Source organism: Paroedura picta, chromosome 3 (assembly GCF_049243985.1).
Source record: "Paroedura picta isolate Pp20150507F chromosome 3, Ppicta_v3.0, whole genome shotgun sequence".
Taxonomy (NCBI): Eukaryota; Metazoa; Chordata; class Lepidosauria; order Squamata; family Gekkonidae; genus Paroedura; species Paroedura picta.
In genome coordinates, this window is record NC_135371.1 from 16,767,127 (window position 1) to 16,784,077 (window position 16,951).

Consider the following 16,951-nt stretch of genomic DNA (forward strand, 5'->3'; position numbering starts at 1 on the left):
GCCCTAATCTATTTTACTTTGTAGTCTAAAATGCTGCATGGAGCCCTTTGGAGGGGCATGTTGAATACAAATATCACTGCTAGCAAAATGTGGATGCTAATAAGGTCAATAGAAGTTTGCACTTTGTATAATGGCTATGTACACAGATATTTAGGAGCCTGCATTGCTGCCCTGGATATACAAACACTAAAATTAATCAGGGGAGAATTGAAGGCCTTAGTCTTGTTTGTTGTATATCTTTGCACCTGTCTGTTTCAGTTTTCCTTTCTTTGCCTGGTGACTGTGAAGAATTGTGTTCATGTGAGAATGAGACTTAAATAAAAACTCCATAAAACCTTTTTTAAAAATTATGCCCTATTAAACGAGAAGGACATGTTCCAGTACCTTTTAGCAGCTGTTACATAAGGTTCTAGTTGATTGTTCCAATAAGCTGACTTTGTTGTAGAAAATCTTTTTATGGAAAAAAATAACAAATCCAGACATCTCTAGATTTTTGCTAAGACTGAGGAGGCACATTGGGTCAGTTCCAGTATATCTACGTATCTCCTATCTCCCCCTAATCCCAACTTTGGGTGTGAAATCTACCTCCCCCCCATTTCGCCCCATGAAATGAAAGTTAACTTTAGGCACTTCCATCCCACCTGACCCCCAAGGCCAGGAAGATGTATTTACAGCATGTGTGCACTTAGTGTTTGGCGTAATATTGAAATTAAAGCGCTGGTTTGCTGTTTCAAAGAACATCTTGTGATATTTAAAGATGGTCTCCAGGCATGTAACCATTATGGATGTTTAGTAGTGGATATGGGTGTTCTTAAACATGCTGCACACAAGAGTAAGATGAGGTGAAATCTAAAGTCATGGTTTGCTGTTGTGGGACTCTCTCTGAGAACTAAAAGTTCTAGAAGATAACTCACATCCATCCCAGTCACCAAAGCTTGATTTAAATATGATGCTGGCAGGCAAGAAGAACCTACCTGTTTGGACATGTTTCTGTTTTAAACTGGCCTGTTATATACAACATTAGCATAGCACTGCAGCACATGTGATTATTTCATAAAACATGTTTGTGATGATGAGATGGTCCCTGGTCTGAGAGGGAAGACCAAGTAGGGGAAAGGATGTGAAGAGAACAGCAGACAGGAGGGGGAAGTCCACGTTTGGGCAGTGAATCTCTGGTTTACTGAAATAGCACATTGAACCAACTTGACAGCCTGTTTTGAGTGAAATTCTGGCAAGTGAAAAATGGGTAAGGCCTGATCTTCCAGAGATTGTATCCTGTATCTTATTAGGATCATCCACTGAACATACCTGTATGTGTGTTTATTCTGTTTCTGCCTGTCTGTGTCTCAGATTGTATAATATTTCTCAGTGCTGCCTATGTAGTATCTCATATTTGCCTCTTGATCAGCCACGGTCTGTCCAGTGGCTTCCAGTTCTGACTTTGTGAACCGTCTGGCCACTTGTTGCCTGAGGCTGTTTAGGTTGAGGTCCTGCTAAGTTTGTTAGGTCTTTGTTACAAGACACTACAATTAGTTATGAAATCTAAATGTGGGGGTCTTAATCTAAGTCTTTTAGTTTATTTCGTATAGATGGTGTTATATTGTGGTTAAGAACCCTGAGTTACTTTGAAAGAAGAATCTGCATTCAAATGCCATTTCTAATGGGAGATGAAAACCTCAATCTCAATGTGTTGCATGGCGGAAGGAAGAGGTCAGAGAAGCCGCAAGGGAGCATGTAAATTTCCCAGTAAACCAGCGAATTCCCGTAGTTCAAGAGGTCTGAATTGAACTCGAGATAATATTCATTTGAGCTGTCCAATCAGATGGTGCCAAGATCTCCTTCACAAAATATGTAGTGGCTCTGTTAGAATCTTTGTTCCGACTGAGACAGTGAGGCTATGTGCCTCTCAAAACAATTCTTCTAGTATTTCTGCAGATACAGGCAGCACTTGTATTGCCGTTTGCGAAGTTTTGTAAGGACCTCCTGTATGATTATTACTGTGAAAGGACAGAGATGGTTCCCGAGGAACAAGCAAGCTGCTAAAATGTCATTGTGTTGATCTCTTGTCAACAGCCATAGTTCTTAACTGAGCGAAATTTCCTCTGAACAGTTTTGGGCAATGTGCCTGTTACCATTCATCCACTAGCTCCCTGCTCTTTGAGTTGCCATAACGGCAGCTTCTTGCTTGACACTTTTTGACGTGGGTCTGCTTCTGCGAGTCAGTCATACGTCTAAAAACGTCTGATGGGAAGGTTAATATATTCTCTAGCATGTGAGAGGGGAGGGGTGGCTCTGGGTTACTACAAATCACTGGCGTGTGTGCCTTTCTCAGAAAGCTGGTCATTGGGGCTTTCTTGGTAACAGTCAATTTCTGTCTCAGGAATATTTATTTATTTTTATTTATTCCATTTGCATGACTGCCACTCTCGGAAACCGGCTCATGGCGGTTTGCAATATTTCAAATGCAAATCAGTGTGTTAAAACCATTAAAATTCTCAATTAAAAACCCCACGGTGACTCAGTCCTCAATTATGGCGATTAAATAAAACTATTCCCACACAGACCCACTGGACGGGAAAAAGGGAGTGGATGGATAATTGGGCATAGGATGGAACAATCTGGGGAACCAGGGCGGTCTAATACTGGCCCTTCCCCCAGGGGAGAGGGCCTGATCTTAACCCCCGGGCCACCACCCAGCCTCAGACAAACGCCTGGTGGAAGAGCTCTATTTTGCAGGCCCTGCAGAATTTATAGAGAGCTCCAACAGGGCCCGCAGCTCTTCAGGGAGCTCATTCCACTGTACCCCCCCCCCATTTTGTCCAGTAGCCCTTTCATTATGTTGTGTGCGTTTATAATAGCATCGCTAACATTAGCTTTGGCAAACACCGCTCTAATTGTCCTCTCTCACATGGTTGTCCTGGGGCCAAGCACAGAGAAGGGTCTAGTTGTTCAGTGTGGACGCATGACATTTCTTTGCTGCAAAATGTCCTCAGGAGCATTCAAAACACACTTTTGCAAGGACACTTGTATATTTGCACTGGGAAGGGGAGAAGTAGGGTGGTGTACGGTGGTGGTGGTGGTGGTGGAGAAAGGTTGAGCTACTCCCTTCCTTGCTGTTTCTGTGCTGCAGATCTCCAGCTTCCAGGCACATTTTCCTGGGAGGATAAAAAAGACCATGTGAGTTTGGTCAGATATACTTTGTGTGCAAAGAGTTGTTGGCAACTAAGAGTTGAGGAGAAATCTCTCCAGGCTGACTTAAGTGGTAGAATAATCCATTTTTTTAAAAGGGCAATCCATGAGTAGTTTTACCCACTACTTGGAGGTATGGGGCCCTAAGACTCAGTGACTGCAGCTGTCTAATAGTAAACTTCAGACCAAGGGTCTCATCAATGAACATGGAGCATTGTAAAAAGTTTGCACCACTGCTAGATTTGGAGGTGATATGCTGCCAGAAAACAGGTTTTGCAAGGCTTTCTTACAATGCATCATGGTTGGAATTTTTTAATTGAAAAATTTAAGAAGTTTCAGGTGTATTGCTTCCCTTTTCCAAGAAGTATCATTCAGTATGTGTTGTGACAGTATGTGCAGTTGTATTGTGGATATATACACAGAGAAATGCTTTGAAGGGAATATCCCTCTATACAAATACAAGTTACTATTGCGTATCTGGAATGGAGAAGTTTTCTGGGAAAATGGGCGTGGCGAGGAGGAAAAAAGGATTATCCCAACAGACACATGAATTACTTGACAATAGAATACGCTTGTTACAGAACACTTTAAAAAGGCAAAATTTACCGCTGCTTACTTTACACTTAAAGCATAAGAACAACTTTATCAGTGTCGTGGTGAGCCCAAGGTCACCCAGCTGGTTGCATGTGGGGGAGTGCAGAATCGAACCCGGCATGCCAGGTTAGAAATCCGCGCTCCTAACCACTATACCAAGCTGGCTCTTTGAGCGACTAGATTCCCCTGTGGTAGATGAAGTGGGATGGGTATTTGTAGAGCAGATTAGCAATTTGGGCCCAGCCTTACTGTTTTGAAAAGTAAGTTGTTGTAGTGGCTTCCATCATCTCTGCTTAGCTTGCCCACTCCATCTTTAGACTCTGTTGACGTGGCCGCCCTAATCCCTGCTTCTGTAATGTGGCAGCTAAATTACTGCAATGATGTGCTGCCCTTGAAGACAATCCTGAACTGTCCCAGTTCTCCAGGGCCTGCAACATGGAGCTCTTATGCCTGGGGTTTGGTTGAGGAACAACCGGGGCCCCTCCTCCGGCCAACGCTATGCCGTCTTGTGAACACCCTCCCTGTGATGATTGACTAGGAATGGGGATTATGCTGCTGCTTGCATTTTATGCTCTCAGGGGGTTCCTGATTGGTTTTATTGGGGGGGGTTAGTCTGTTTTATGTGACTCGCCATGAGTCCATGGAGAGTAGCGGGATAGAAATTGAAATAATGAACAAACAAGCAAATAAATAAACCTGCAACTAATGCAGAACACCACATCCTGGTTATTGTTAGGGCCTTTGTTGTTGTTGTTAGGTGAGAAGTCATGTCTGACCCATCGCGACCCCATGGACAATGATCCTCCAGGCCTTCCTGGCCTCTTCCATTCCCCAGAGTCCATTTAAGCTCACACCGACTGCTTCAGTGACTCCATCCAGCCACCTCATTCTCTGTCATCTCCTTCTTTTGCCCTCAATCGCTCCCAGCAATAGGCTCTCCAGGAACTATCTTACCTATTTTAAAGCCACGATATGGGCTGCTAGTTTGTTTCCCAGTCCAAATTGAGGTGTTGCTTATGACTTTGGTAGTCTTTTATGGCACAAAATCCTCTCTTTCCATAAATCCCCGTGTGCGAACCTCCGATCCTACTGCTGCCTACTGGTTGTTCCCTCCCTTAAGGCAGTGGTCCCCAACCCCCAGTCCGGGGACCGGTACCGGTCCGTAGATCAGTTGGTACCGGGCCGTGGCTCCTTCTCATCCTCCTCCCTGGCTGCTGCCTCAGGGGCTGCCCTGCCACTGATTCACCTTTGATGCTTTCCAGCGGCCGCCATGGCTGAGGCTCCCCCTTGGCGCAGCTGCTGCTGGCAGCGCCCTCCAGTGGGCGGCGAGAAGTCAGGGGCACCGGCAGGAAAGCAAGTGGAGCAGGGGCTCAGCTGGTGGCGGCGATGTCCCTCGGCAAAAGACTATCCCCCCCGGGCCTCAGTAAAATTGTCAAGCGTTGACCGGTCCCCGGTGATAAAAAGGCTGGGGACCACTGCCTTAAGGTAACCTGCTTTTTCTTGCTTTTTCTTTCTGCTTCTGCACCACAGAATGGGCTCTCTGAAGAGGTGAAAGGAGCACCATTTCTAGAAGTGTTTGGAAGTCACCGCAAGGCTATTTTATTTGCTAGGGCTTCTAATGTAAGCTGCAAGCATTTTTAAGGGCGCATATTATATTGTTTTGTATGTTTTAAATTTGGAGTTGTAAGTCATCTTTAGCCGGGGCTTAAACATTTATACCAACAGATAAACATAGCCAGGAGTTTCTCAATGCCACATTTCTTGTTTTTAATTTCTCCCTCTCTTTTTTGCAGCTCCCGTGATTAACAGATTCAACAGAAGAGTATCAGGTAAGCTTTGTTGACTATTTCTGTCCTACTCATAACAACTTAGGCTAAAATTAACTTTTATATTTTAAAACTTTGAGTGTATTTCTAGATTTGTATTGTGTTAGTGAAATGTGCCTTATTTTGAGTACTTTAAAATAGTATTTCCTTTTTTGGGGACTTCTGAAAATCCACTTTGGTTCTTCCTTCGTGTCACAAGAGGTAGTCCTGGTATATTGATAAATTGCTAGTTCCCAAACTTACTTATTTCCTTATAACCTGCCGATATTGTTCTTGTCACTATATCACTGCCCATGTAATCAAACACTGCTTAGTTTTCATGCTATAAAGCTATAATAAAAGCAATAAATCATTCTGCAGATCGCTCTGAGAATAATTTGCCCCTTAAAAGGTCTTCTCCCAAGTGATTCTGGGTTTTCTATGGAATGTTCACCATTCAGGCAAAACACATTGTGGAGGGGGAGGGGAGTCATCAACAGGAAGAGTAGAACAGCTTCAGAAAATGACTGGGATCTGATTTTCCTGTGAAGTGCCGTTCAGATGCCTTGTGAATACTTTATCTGTTGCTTGGGACCCAGAAGCTAGGTAAATAGAAAGTAGTGCTGGTTTAAGAGCAGCCTGGGCCTTGTTTGCACTGACAACTCTAGGCTCTATCTATGAACCTCCACACCTTCTGGATGTTGAAACACAGTTGTGTAGGGCAGGGGTAGTCAACCTGTGGTCCTCCAGATGCCCATGGACTACAATTCCCATGAGCCCCTGCCAGCAAACGCTGGCAGGGTCTCATGGGAATTGTAGTCCATGGACATCTGGAGGACCACAGGTTGACTACCCTTGGTGTAGGGAACTCATCGAGCTGGGTGACGGAGGTCAAAGATCATTACTTTTTGGGGGGGGGAGGCGACTCACCAGGTGGGAAGGGCTTTCACTAAATAGCTGGGGTAGAATTACAAGGGAGTGCTTCAAGCTACTTTCAAGTAAAAAGAGTATTCTGGGCCGAGTAATAATGGCTGAGGACGCCAGATGAGTATTCAGAACAAGACATTTGCTGGAGCCAGAAGAGTGTGGTTTGTGAAGAGGGCACTTGCGCTTTTCTTCTACTATTGCATCCAGCAGAGCAAATTGGGGAGGGGTCTTCATAATCCCCCCCCTCCCCTGATGATGGAATGTGGAACAACCTGAAGCTTTTGGGATATTTTTGCTTGGCGTTTTTTTGGAATAAAAACCACTTGGCTTTTGCTGGAACTTGAACTCCCCGGGGTTGGCAGTACAAGCAGAATGTTCTCAGAACACAGGCTTGCTGCCAATCAATGTAAGGTATTATGAGGCCAGTAGGTATAATTGGGGTTGTCTCTGCTTACTAAGTCTAGCCAAAGGGTGTTGCCTAGGTACGTCCAGAGGGCAATCAATACTTCACCAGAAGAGGGAGAGAGGGGAAAGGTAATGCCAGTGCGAATGGTTTCACCTGTAATCTAGTAGTAGATTCAGTGCAAGGTGCTTAAACAAGGGATGGCAGGGCAACTTTTACACCCCTTTTGGGTATGTGTTTGCATGTGGAAGTGGTTATTTGGACAGGTTTCAGTCTGGTTTCAAGCCCAGTTTTGGAATTGAAGCTTTTTTGGTCACTCTTGGGTGCACAACTTTGTTGATTCTCCTGAGTCTTGTAAGTAGTTTTGAGGTTATTGATTGTGGTATTCTATTGTGTTTTGGTTGCATTGCTATTGCTGCCTCACTGATCTGTTTTGCGGGAACAGTTGCCTGACCCCTTTGGTACTCCTCTTGAATGATTGCACTGTTGTGGAACTCCATTCCCACATCCGTTTTACCAAAGTTTTCCCTTGATGTATCTGTGTGTGTGTGTGAGAGAGAGAGAAACCTGATTGACCTTGAGGGTTTTATCTTTAGTACCGTCAATATTTTACTGTTTTTAGAATTTTACAGTCTTTTTCCTGCATTAAACATGTTACTGCTGAATTATTGCTGGAATTGCTTGGTGCTAGTTTTATTGCTGATAGATGTAAAGTTTGTTGCTTCTGTTTGGCATTTTGGTTTGATTTTTTGTTTGTTTTAATATTAGAGATTGCAAACTACCTTGAAAATTTTTGGTTGGAGTTCAGGAGATACATTTTTAAATTGTCTATAAAATAGTTAAATCCAGTGCCTTAGGGAAGATAGAGATAAGTATGTTGTAAGTAAAGGAGGTGTAACCAGCAGTCCACAAATATGGTCACCATTGACAACTTGAGACTTAATTTTGGTGATCAGTGAAGAAAGTATACAGTCAATTGAGAAAGACAGCAACAGTGTTGTGGAATAAAAGTAGTTTCTATAAACATCTGCACCCCTTTGCTATTGTTCCTCTGCAAAACTCCCTTGCGTTGAAGAAGTAGGATTTGAGAAAGCCAAACTTTGTTGGCTTCTTCAAACAGGGGCTGATCCGTGCAGTAACTGGGGAATACAGAAATGTAGGGAGGGTGGAATAGCCAGCTGGTAGAAAGGGTTTAAAAACCAGAGATATCCAATTTTTGAGTGGCATTTGGAGCTATAGGTAAGTTTCCTTCTCTTTTGTGCCTTTGAAACTACCATTACTTACCACTAGGTAAAGCCTAGTGTTGGAAAATCGCTAGAACTTTTCATACAGAATTGTGTTAGAGCAGTGGTTCTCAACCTGGGGGTCAGGACCCCTTCGGGGGTTTGAACAACCCTTTCACAGGGGTCGCAGCAGGGCAAGCAGCTTGGCCAGGGGGGTGCCATCCACACAACAGCCTTGTGGGGTAGATTGAGATAGAGTATTCGTCTGTCTGGAGGAGTGGAAAAGAGTGAGATCGGCATGGTGGGACAAGAGGCAGAACTGAACCGAGAAACCCCGGAAAAAAACCCAATTTCACGCCATTGGTCAGTTTCGGTTTAATTTCTGTGAAAGAACCCTTGCATAACTTTATGGTTGGGGGGCCTTCCGATGCCCGCCCGGTGCCCTTAGTGGCCTCCCGATGCCCACCCACCTCATTCTACATACCATCCAGTATCGCGCGGTATCCAGCGCGGCCGCGGCGGGTCATCAGCGTGTCTGCAGCAAGCATCAGCAGCGAGACCGGGGTGCCATCCTTTTTTGTGTGTCCGGCCTGTTCTGCTTGGTGGGAAGCAGCGGTGCTCCAGCCTGCCCCTTGTCTACGCGGAGCTCGCACATGCGCACTTGCGCACTAGTGCCGGTCACAGGGAGATGCAGGGGCGGGCCGGGTATATAACAAACTCTATTTTGAGTGGAAATGTTGGGGGGCTCGTCTTATATGCCCCGTTCCCTCATACGCTGGCAAATACGGTATTATCATAATGACTGGACCATACCATTGAAATGTTTCTTTGGAACAACATGGAAGATTAAACTGCTTGAATCGATCAGTGAAACCATCATATTGGAGTTACTTGCTTCTGATTATCCCCATCTCTGGTTTTACTGGATGGTGGTTAAAATCATTTGAATATCCTGTTTTCTGAGATATGATTGGTGGATCTACCAGTAAATTTAACATTGTAGTATTGCAGATGGACAATCATCGCACTGTATATCTAAGATGGGCAGTCAAACAAAATTGTACCACTCTATATTATTTTCTGTTATCCGGCACACCTGCTAAAGAACAATTAAAGGATTAACCTTACAATAGAGCAATTCTGCTAAAGTTACTAGATTCTACTTACATAACTGCTGTTTCTCTTGTGTAGCTGACATGGCATTGAAGTAACTGAGGCTGGTTTTATGGGATGGCCATTTTAGTTTTTACGGCCATATGATCCCCCAGGCCTGGATTCTTAGCACAGCTTTATATTGTTCTTCTTGAAGCAGTTTGTTTGTATTGCTGTTCAGTGATATGACTATTAAACAAGCTTTCATAGAGGAAAAACCAATAAAACGAAAGAGAGTGTCTATAATGGTTGAAACTCTTATCTCTAGTGACATGGGACAGACCTTCATATCTAAAAAACCTAGTGGCATAGCAAAATGGAGTATCTTTTTGATTAAGTGGAACAGCTGAAAATAGTTTCAGAAGTCTATAAAAATGTAGTTAATTAAGTTGAAACTTATCCTTTTGGTTAGAAGATTTGAATCTCAAAAATAGCCCATTGAAACAGAATATACAATAATATTCTGTGTCCAATGTTAACAGGGGCACTGGATTTAGTCTGAGCCCCTGTTTGTGCAAATGGATGGCATTTATTCTTAAGCAACACACTTCTTCTTACACCTGTGAATCCCATCCACCTTTTATTCTCTGACTTTATGGACTTCGTCTTACAGTTGTCTGGATCTAACACAGGGTTTGCCCGTGTTGAGGTCTGGTGAACTGCTTTGGGGCCAGGGACCTTCAGCAGGTTGGCACCCACAAAGCAAAAAGAATAGTCAGGGGCTGAATATGCAACTTACTTTGTTTATTCCATTGTCAATCATGTTGAATTCAGATTGATTTGAACTCGGGTCTTCCTCTTCCCCCCCTTCACATTGAAACAAAAAAGTGTTCTGCATGTGCTTAGGGAGGCTCAGAAGGGGAGGGGGGAGCCAAGCACAGCCGGAGCCTCTTTCTTTTTTTTCTTGGAGGGGTGGGGAGAGGATTGGAGACAGCAGAGGAGGGAGAAAAAAATCCAAGATGCAAATCTCTATTGACAGAAGTTAGGTTTTCTGCTGAGAAATTAGGGGCTTCCCCTTTAAAGCAAGCTTGTTACCTGGGCAGCTTTGGCCAATAAGGGCTTCTCTATCACAGAGCTCCAGCGATCTGCATGATTTCTCATGCTTTCTCATTTCAATTCTTCAAATATTGAGGGCTAAAAGCACTCTTGGATATCACGAGGAAAAGGTAGGGTCACTCTGGATCGATCATGCTTGTTGCAGAAGGAAAATTTAAATCGGACTAAATCAAAATGGAAATCGCATTCAGTGGAGATGGCAGGGACTGAATCAACCTGGGATTGGAATAAAAACTCCGTGCAGCTTACACCCAGGGACTGTTCTGCCTAAGGGCAGGGAAAATTCCATCCAGGGCAATTCTGACTGAAAAAGAAAAATTGTCTTACACAAGGCACAGGAGGCCCCTGCCTAGATGATCAGGACCTTAGCAGGAGCATCTGTATTTTCTATGGTCCTAGAAGCGTCTTGTATTTTTCTGAGAGATGGTGTAGGTTTAGGGAGAGCTAGGTTTTTGTATTCTGCTTTTTGTTACCCGAAGGAGTCTCAAGGTGGCTTATAAACACCCACCCTTCCTCTCCCACAACAAACAACCTGTGAGGTAGGTGAGGCTCAGTAAGCTCTGAGAGAACTGTGACTGACCTAAGGTCATCCAGCTAGCTGCATGTGGAGGAGCAGGCAATCAAACCTGCTTTTAACTGCTACACCAAGAGGGACAGATTACAAAGATGGACTAAAGGGGCTGCATTCCTAGCAGATTCTCGCCTGGGCTCACGTAATGTCTTTATCGCCGTCTATGCCTGCACTGGCAGCTGCATGATAAATTTTATAAGTCACGGACTTATAAGTGGATTCAGCTTGTGCGGAAAAAATGGTGATGCCTTTCTTTAAGGAGGGATTGTTTAAATGAAGTAAAATCAAAGGGCATGAAAAAAAAAGATTGTATGCCTTCCCACTCTAAATGATAGGGCAAAATAAGCAGAAATTGGAGGCACTGTCTCCTAATGAGCAATTCTCCAGAGATATGATAAAGGCATGTTCCAGTTTCTCCGGTTTGTAGATAGGGAATGTTCTCTCAGTTTTAGCGTTTTAGCTTTTAATCTGCTATCTGCATCTAGGATGTTCCTTAAGTTAACACTGGCTGTTGTGCCCGACTTCAGATGTGAGGAGGAACAAGCATTACAAGATCTTCAAGTGATAGTGTCTCGCCTCCGGGAACATGGTTTACTTGATAGATCAAGAAAAGAGTTATCTGGCACCTGCTGCAAGTCTGAAGCAACTTGGGACGAGAAGAGCGGGACTCCCCACCCCCAGGTCTTAATATGCGGGTCTCATGTTTCTGATTTATCTCCAAGGTTCAGTAGTAGTATGCACAGATTCTGTGCCCTGTGCAGACAATATCATACTATACAATGTACATTCTTATATTTCCTGGAAGGCATCAATGCAGATTCAAGATCCATGTTCAAGTACTCCTGCTAGTCTTTTGAATAAGGCAAAGGTATTTTGCAGGCTCAGGAAGTGATTCAGGTAACCATGGATGCCAGTCTCCTTGGGTGTCACTGTGAGGACATTTTTAGTACAAGGCAAAAAATTAACTGATAAATACCACCGCATGAACTGGCTAGAGTTAATGGCCATTTACCTGCTTCTGTTGAGTTTACTTAAGAATCCAGCACCAATGTGTCTTGGTAAGGATGGACAGCATGACTTTCAAAGGCTGTGTCAACTAGTAAAGGTAAAGGTGTCCCTTATGCAAGCACTGGGTCATGTCTGACCCTTGTCTGACCCATGTCTGACAATCTATACATCGATTATTCCCACAATAGGTTCTTTGTAAAGGTAAAGGTATCCCCTATGCAAGCACTGGGTCATGTCTGACCCTTGGGGTGACGCCCTCCAGCGTTTTCTTGGCAGAGTCAATACGGGGTGGTTGGCCAGTGCCTTCCCCAGTCAAGCTGGGTACTCATTTTACCGACCTCGGAAGGATGGAAGGCTGAGTCAACCTTGAGCCGGCTGCTGGGATTGAACTCCCAGCCTCATGGGCAAAGCTTTCAGACTGCATGTCTGCTGCCTTACCACTCTGTGCCACAAGAGGCTCTGTGTCAACTAGTAAAGGAGGCCAAATTCAGAAAATTTCAACAGGAAACTTCACTGCTGCATCCCTGAGCAGCAAAATGTTCATCTTAACGGAAGAAATACTTGGTGTTTCGATCAGAAAACATCTTAGGAATTTAAAATGTGCAGGTGGCCCAGCTCAGCTGCCACTGTCAATCATGTCTTCAAAAACATCAGAGACGATTGGGGATGTTCCCAGTGGATTGCTTTGCTCATCTTCAGAGCAACAAGTACCTGAGGTTCTTTTTCAGGTACTGATGGAATGGCTAATTTAGCCTTTTTCTGTAAAGTGTTTTTCTGTAAGCTTTAGTTTTCTTGTCCCCACAGAAATTTATCTGCACCACTGGGAAATGGCCAGGCTGCTTGTGGCTTGGTGTTCTTGAAATGGCAAAAACAACACCTGCTTATAAGCACTATGCCTTGGTAACTGATAGGAGAACAGTAGTGTTTGACAGGATGCCAAATTTTACTCTCGGTCTTGAACCTTGTCTCAGTACAATCCTAAAAATCACACCCACTTCAACTGGCCTTCCCTTAGGAAGGCTGGTCAGGTATAATTTTTGTGAAATTGTACAGTTCTTACCAGTGAGTACACAGGTGATTAGATGATGACCTAATTTGGGGTCTGACTTCTAAAACAGGGGTAGTCAACCCGTGGTCCTCCAGATGTCCATGGACTACAATTCCCATGACTACAATTCTCATGGGAATTGTAGTCCATGAACATCTGGAGCAGTGGTCCCCAACCTCTGGCCCAGGGACCGGTCCCGGTCCGTGGATCAGTCAGTACCGGTCCGTGGCTCTTCCCCAGCTGCTGCCTCAGGGGCTGCCCTGCCACTCTGCCGCCAGCTCACATTTGGTGCTCTCCAGCGGTCGCCATGGCCAGGGCTCCCCCTTGGTGTGGCACTGCGCAGCTGCTGCTGGCAGCGCCCCCCAGTGGGTGACAGGAAGTCAGGGGCGCTGGTGGGAAAGCAAGTGGAGCAGGGGCTGAGGTGGCAGCAGCGACATCCCTCAGCAAAAGATTACCCCCCCTCCCGGGCCTCAGTAAAATTGTCAAGCATTGGCCGGTCCCCGGTGATAAAAAGGTTGGGGACCACTGATCTGGAGGACCACAGGTTCACTACCCCTGATCTAGAATGTATAAAACCCAGTGGCAGAAGCAGTTCTGGGCACACTTATGGGATGTGCCCTGGTGCAACTTGTTAATTGGCTTGTACTGGCTGCAGCCCTTAAAACCATACTGAAGAATTCTCTGCTTGGTGTGGTTGATTTGGAATTCCTGCCCTCCACAACGGGTGAAAATGAACTATGTCCTTAGGGCAGGGAGATCAGGACCGGAACACCAAATAGAACCCCAGTGGATGTTGTTATATGCCATGGATGAAAGGCATCCTGTTCAAAGAGGAGGAGTTGATTTGCATAATGCCACTTTGACCCGACGGGCCTTGCTTTTGTGTCCTTGTCCAGGCCTTGATAGTAAACCTCCGTGGAAGCTTTCATCAGCTCAAAGCTTGCTCCCTTAAAACCTGCTCTATTTTCCAGAACCAGAGTTTGAATGTGACTGTATGGAAATTGAGTGGCAGCGTTTCTCTAGGTTACTCAGAGATGGTTGCCAAGGTACTGCTCGCACCATGTAGCGCATCTAGTACTTGTATTTACAATACTGTCTGCTGCCAAAGAAAATACTTCAGTAACCTGTAGATGCATCTGTACTAGTCTTGTCATTGTAGGAATTGGATGCTCATTAAAGTGCCCCGGCATGAATAATAGACAAATAGCTGCCCAAGAAACCATTTTGAAATCATAATTTGTATCCAGACACCTTCAAGATTATGTACTATATAGAGTTCTCACTTGGAGGTTGTATGGAGTTCACCAATACTTCTCTTCCATAATCAAACACGACATAGACTTAGGTTACCCATAGGGCTACAGACAATCAGATACAGATACATTTATTTTGGTCAACAACCAGTACAAAATACAAAACAGTAAAACACTATGTAAGATTGATTAAAAGTTCCAAAATACTTCATGTATTCAATAAATCCATCCTAACCCTTAAACATATTTAGCCAGGCACTTCTACATTTAATTACTAGTCTTGCATATTTGGCAATAATATGGGATAAATTCTTATTTTTATCCAAAAGGAATTCCTTTAATTTGCCTTGTCTTGAAGTAGCCCTTAAGTCAGTAAAGATGGAAAATAATAATTCTTGACGCAATTGATTATGAATACAGCAATCAAAAATCACATGCTCGGTGTTCTCAATGTTACCGTCCTGGCATAAGCAAGTTCGTTCCTGGGGTGGACAATCTATACATCGATTATTCCCACAATAGGTTCTTTGTAGCCAGTGTTAAATTTAGAGGCCTTTTTAACAAAAGTAATTAACGAATGTTGATGAACCTGGTGAATGTATTCATATTTATGATGGCTTGTAGCCGAAACATCTGTCTTGCTATACACACATTTTTTAGATATTTTAAGCAATAAATCCACAACACAAATGCAGATTGCTTTTGTATTCATAATTATTTATTTCTAGCCATACATAGTTTTTTCCATTGTATTTTGCTTGAAACCGCATAGACCTTATTCTGTTTGTATTCAGTGAGCAGAGCAGCACCAGCGTTTCTCTGGAGGTCTTATGTAAAGCTTTGGCTTCTACCTTTGTTGGTCATTACAAGCTTGACTCCATCTTGTCACCTATATGGTCTTTTGATGGAAAGTCCTATAAGTTTTGTAGTTCCTCTGGTCACTTCTACCCTAGGTTGATGGCTACTTTGTAGCATCCTGTTTGATCTGGATGTCCTCTGTTCGTTGTCCTTTGCACGTGTTCCTCTTGAAGATGAGCAAGATCCTGACCAACTCACCATGTGAGGTGGGGGTTATGTTTGGAGTTGGAGTTTGGAGTTGGAGTTTGCATTTGATCAGTTTCAGTAGTATGTTTTTTCCTTAAATCTAGACACAGGTGGGTCGCCATGTTGGCCTGAATCAACAGAGCTGTGTTTGTCTAGTGGCACCTTTAGACCCACGCTAGTTTGAAGGTATGCATGCACATTTAAAGGTGCGACTGGAGTTGAACGTTGTTCTTTTTCTTTAAATCTGCTTCTGTTCAGGGCTTTATTCATGGCTGGAAAATGCTTGTTTCGTCCTCTGCTTAAATGAAGTCTCAAGCTGACCAAGATCCAAGTCTCTAGCTCCACATTCTAATTACCTCCAAGAAGAAGAAGAAAAATCCACTCAATATATATTCAGTGGTTCTGCTGCTGGTTCTACTATGTCCCTTTCGTGATCAGCCCCCCCCCCCCCCCGGCCGACATGGCCTGAGGTCATCTATTGGGGACATAGACTGTGAGCAGAAGAGTAGAGGCCCTACAAGAGAGAACAGGGTATTGTTTTATTGCTGCCATAGACTGTTTTGATTGTATCAATTGTATTGCCCAATTGCATTGGTTTTTTTAATGTTTTATATTTTTATTGTAAACCACCACATGCCGGCCTGGCCAAGAGTGGGAGTCTAGAAATCCAAATTATAAATAAATTAATTAATAAATATGCAAATCGGGCCTTCAGAACAAAGTAAGAAGAAGGAAAACAGATGCATAGTGTAGACTGGTTCCCAGTGGAGATAAGGCATAGACAAAGCAAACTTAGCGTCTTCATTTTTAGTTTGAATTGGGGGCTGTTTTGTAAATTTTGGCTCTCAAAATGAAGTCCGGACATGTAAATGTTTTTTACTTTTGCCAGTTGCAAAAGGCTAGTCTTGTTTGTCCGTCTTAGCAAAATAAAGCAAAAACAGGCCAGGATTTATTTTATTTTATTAGATTTTGATACCACCCTCCCATACAGCTCAGGGCAGTTCATTGTTAGATAGTGCTGGTACAGTTATGCTCTGGTCTTTTTTATCTTTTGAGAATACATACTTGTGGGTTATCTCTGGTGCTGTGTTTGTGCATGTATATATAGACAGAGAGATCTTTTGCTAGCAGTAAACAACCTACATGCAGCATTATAATGTTTTGAGTTTGACACTGATATGTGAGTTTTTATTATGCATGTTGGTGAGCGCATAATAAGGTAAGTGCCTTCCACTTACGCCACATCTCTATGGCTTGTGCATAATATAACTATCAGAGTGGAAATTTTTAGGATCAAGGTAGGCTGCCAGCTGTCATGAGCGCACATCACCTTTTCTTCCTTCTCCTGCTGTGCTTAGAAATTTTCAGGTACTTCCCAGCTTTTTTTTTTTTAATGTTTCCCTCTTACTGTGTAGCAAGACCTCAGCTGTCAAATTAATTGCTTTGGGTAGTTTGAACACCTTATTTAGTTGCTGTTGAAAATAGGTCTTAGGATCACTTCACTTTTTTAGGCAGACGGCTGCCTTAAAAAAAAACTGTTGCTGTAAATAACATTATCATTTTTTGAGCCTATCCTCTTAAAAACAACTTTATTTTTCATTAAAGATAGAAATGGGGTGCAACAAAACTGGTGCAGTGTAGTATTTCTTTAAAATTGGCTTGTTCTTATGAGAGATTT

General features: G+C 43.5%; 1 protein-coding gene across 1 annotated transcript in view; it reads left to right on the forward strand.

Annotated features, from left to right (window-relative positions):
- Window positions 1–16,951, forward strand: part of PRKAR2A (protein kinase cAMP-dependent type II regulatory subunit alpha) — a 106,097-nt gene that overhangs the window by 22,935 nt on the left and 66,211 nt on the right. The window contains exon 2 of the mRNA XM_077324946.1: window positions 5,577–5,612. Coding sequence (XP_077181061.1) covers window positions 5,577–5,612 — 36 coding nt within the window. The remainder of the gene's footprint in view (window positions 1–5,576; window positions 5,613–16,951) is intronic.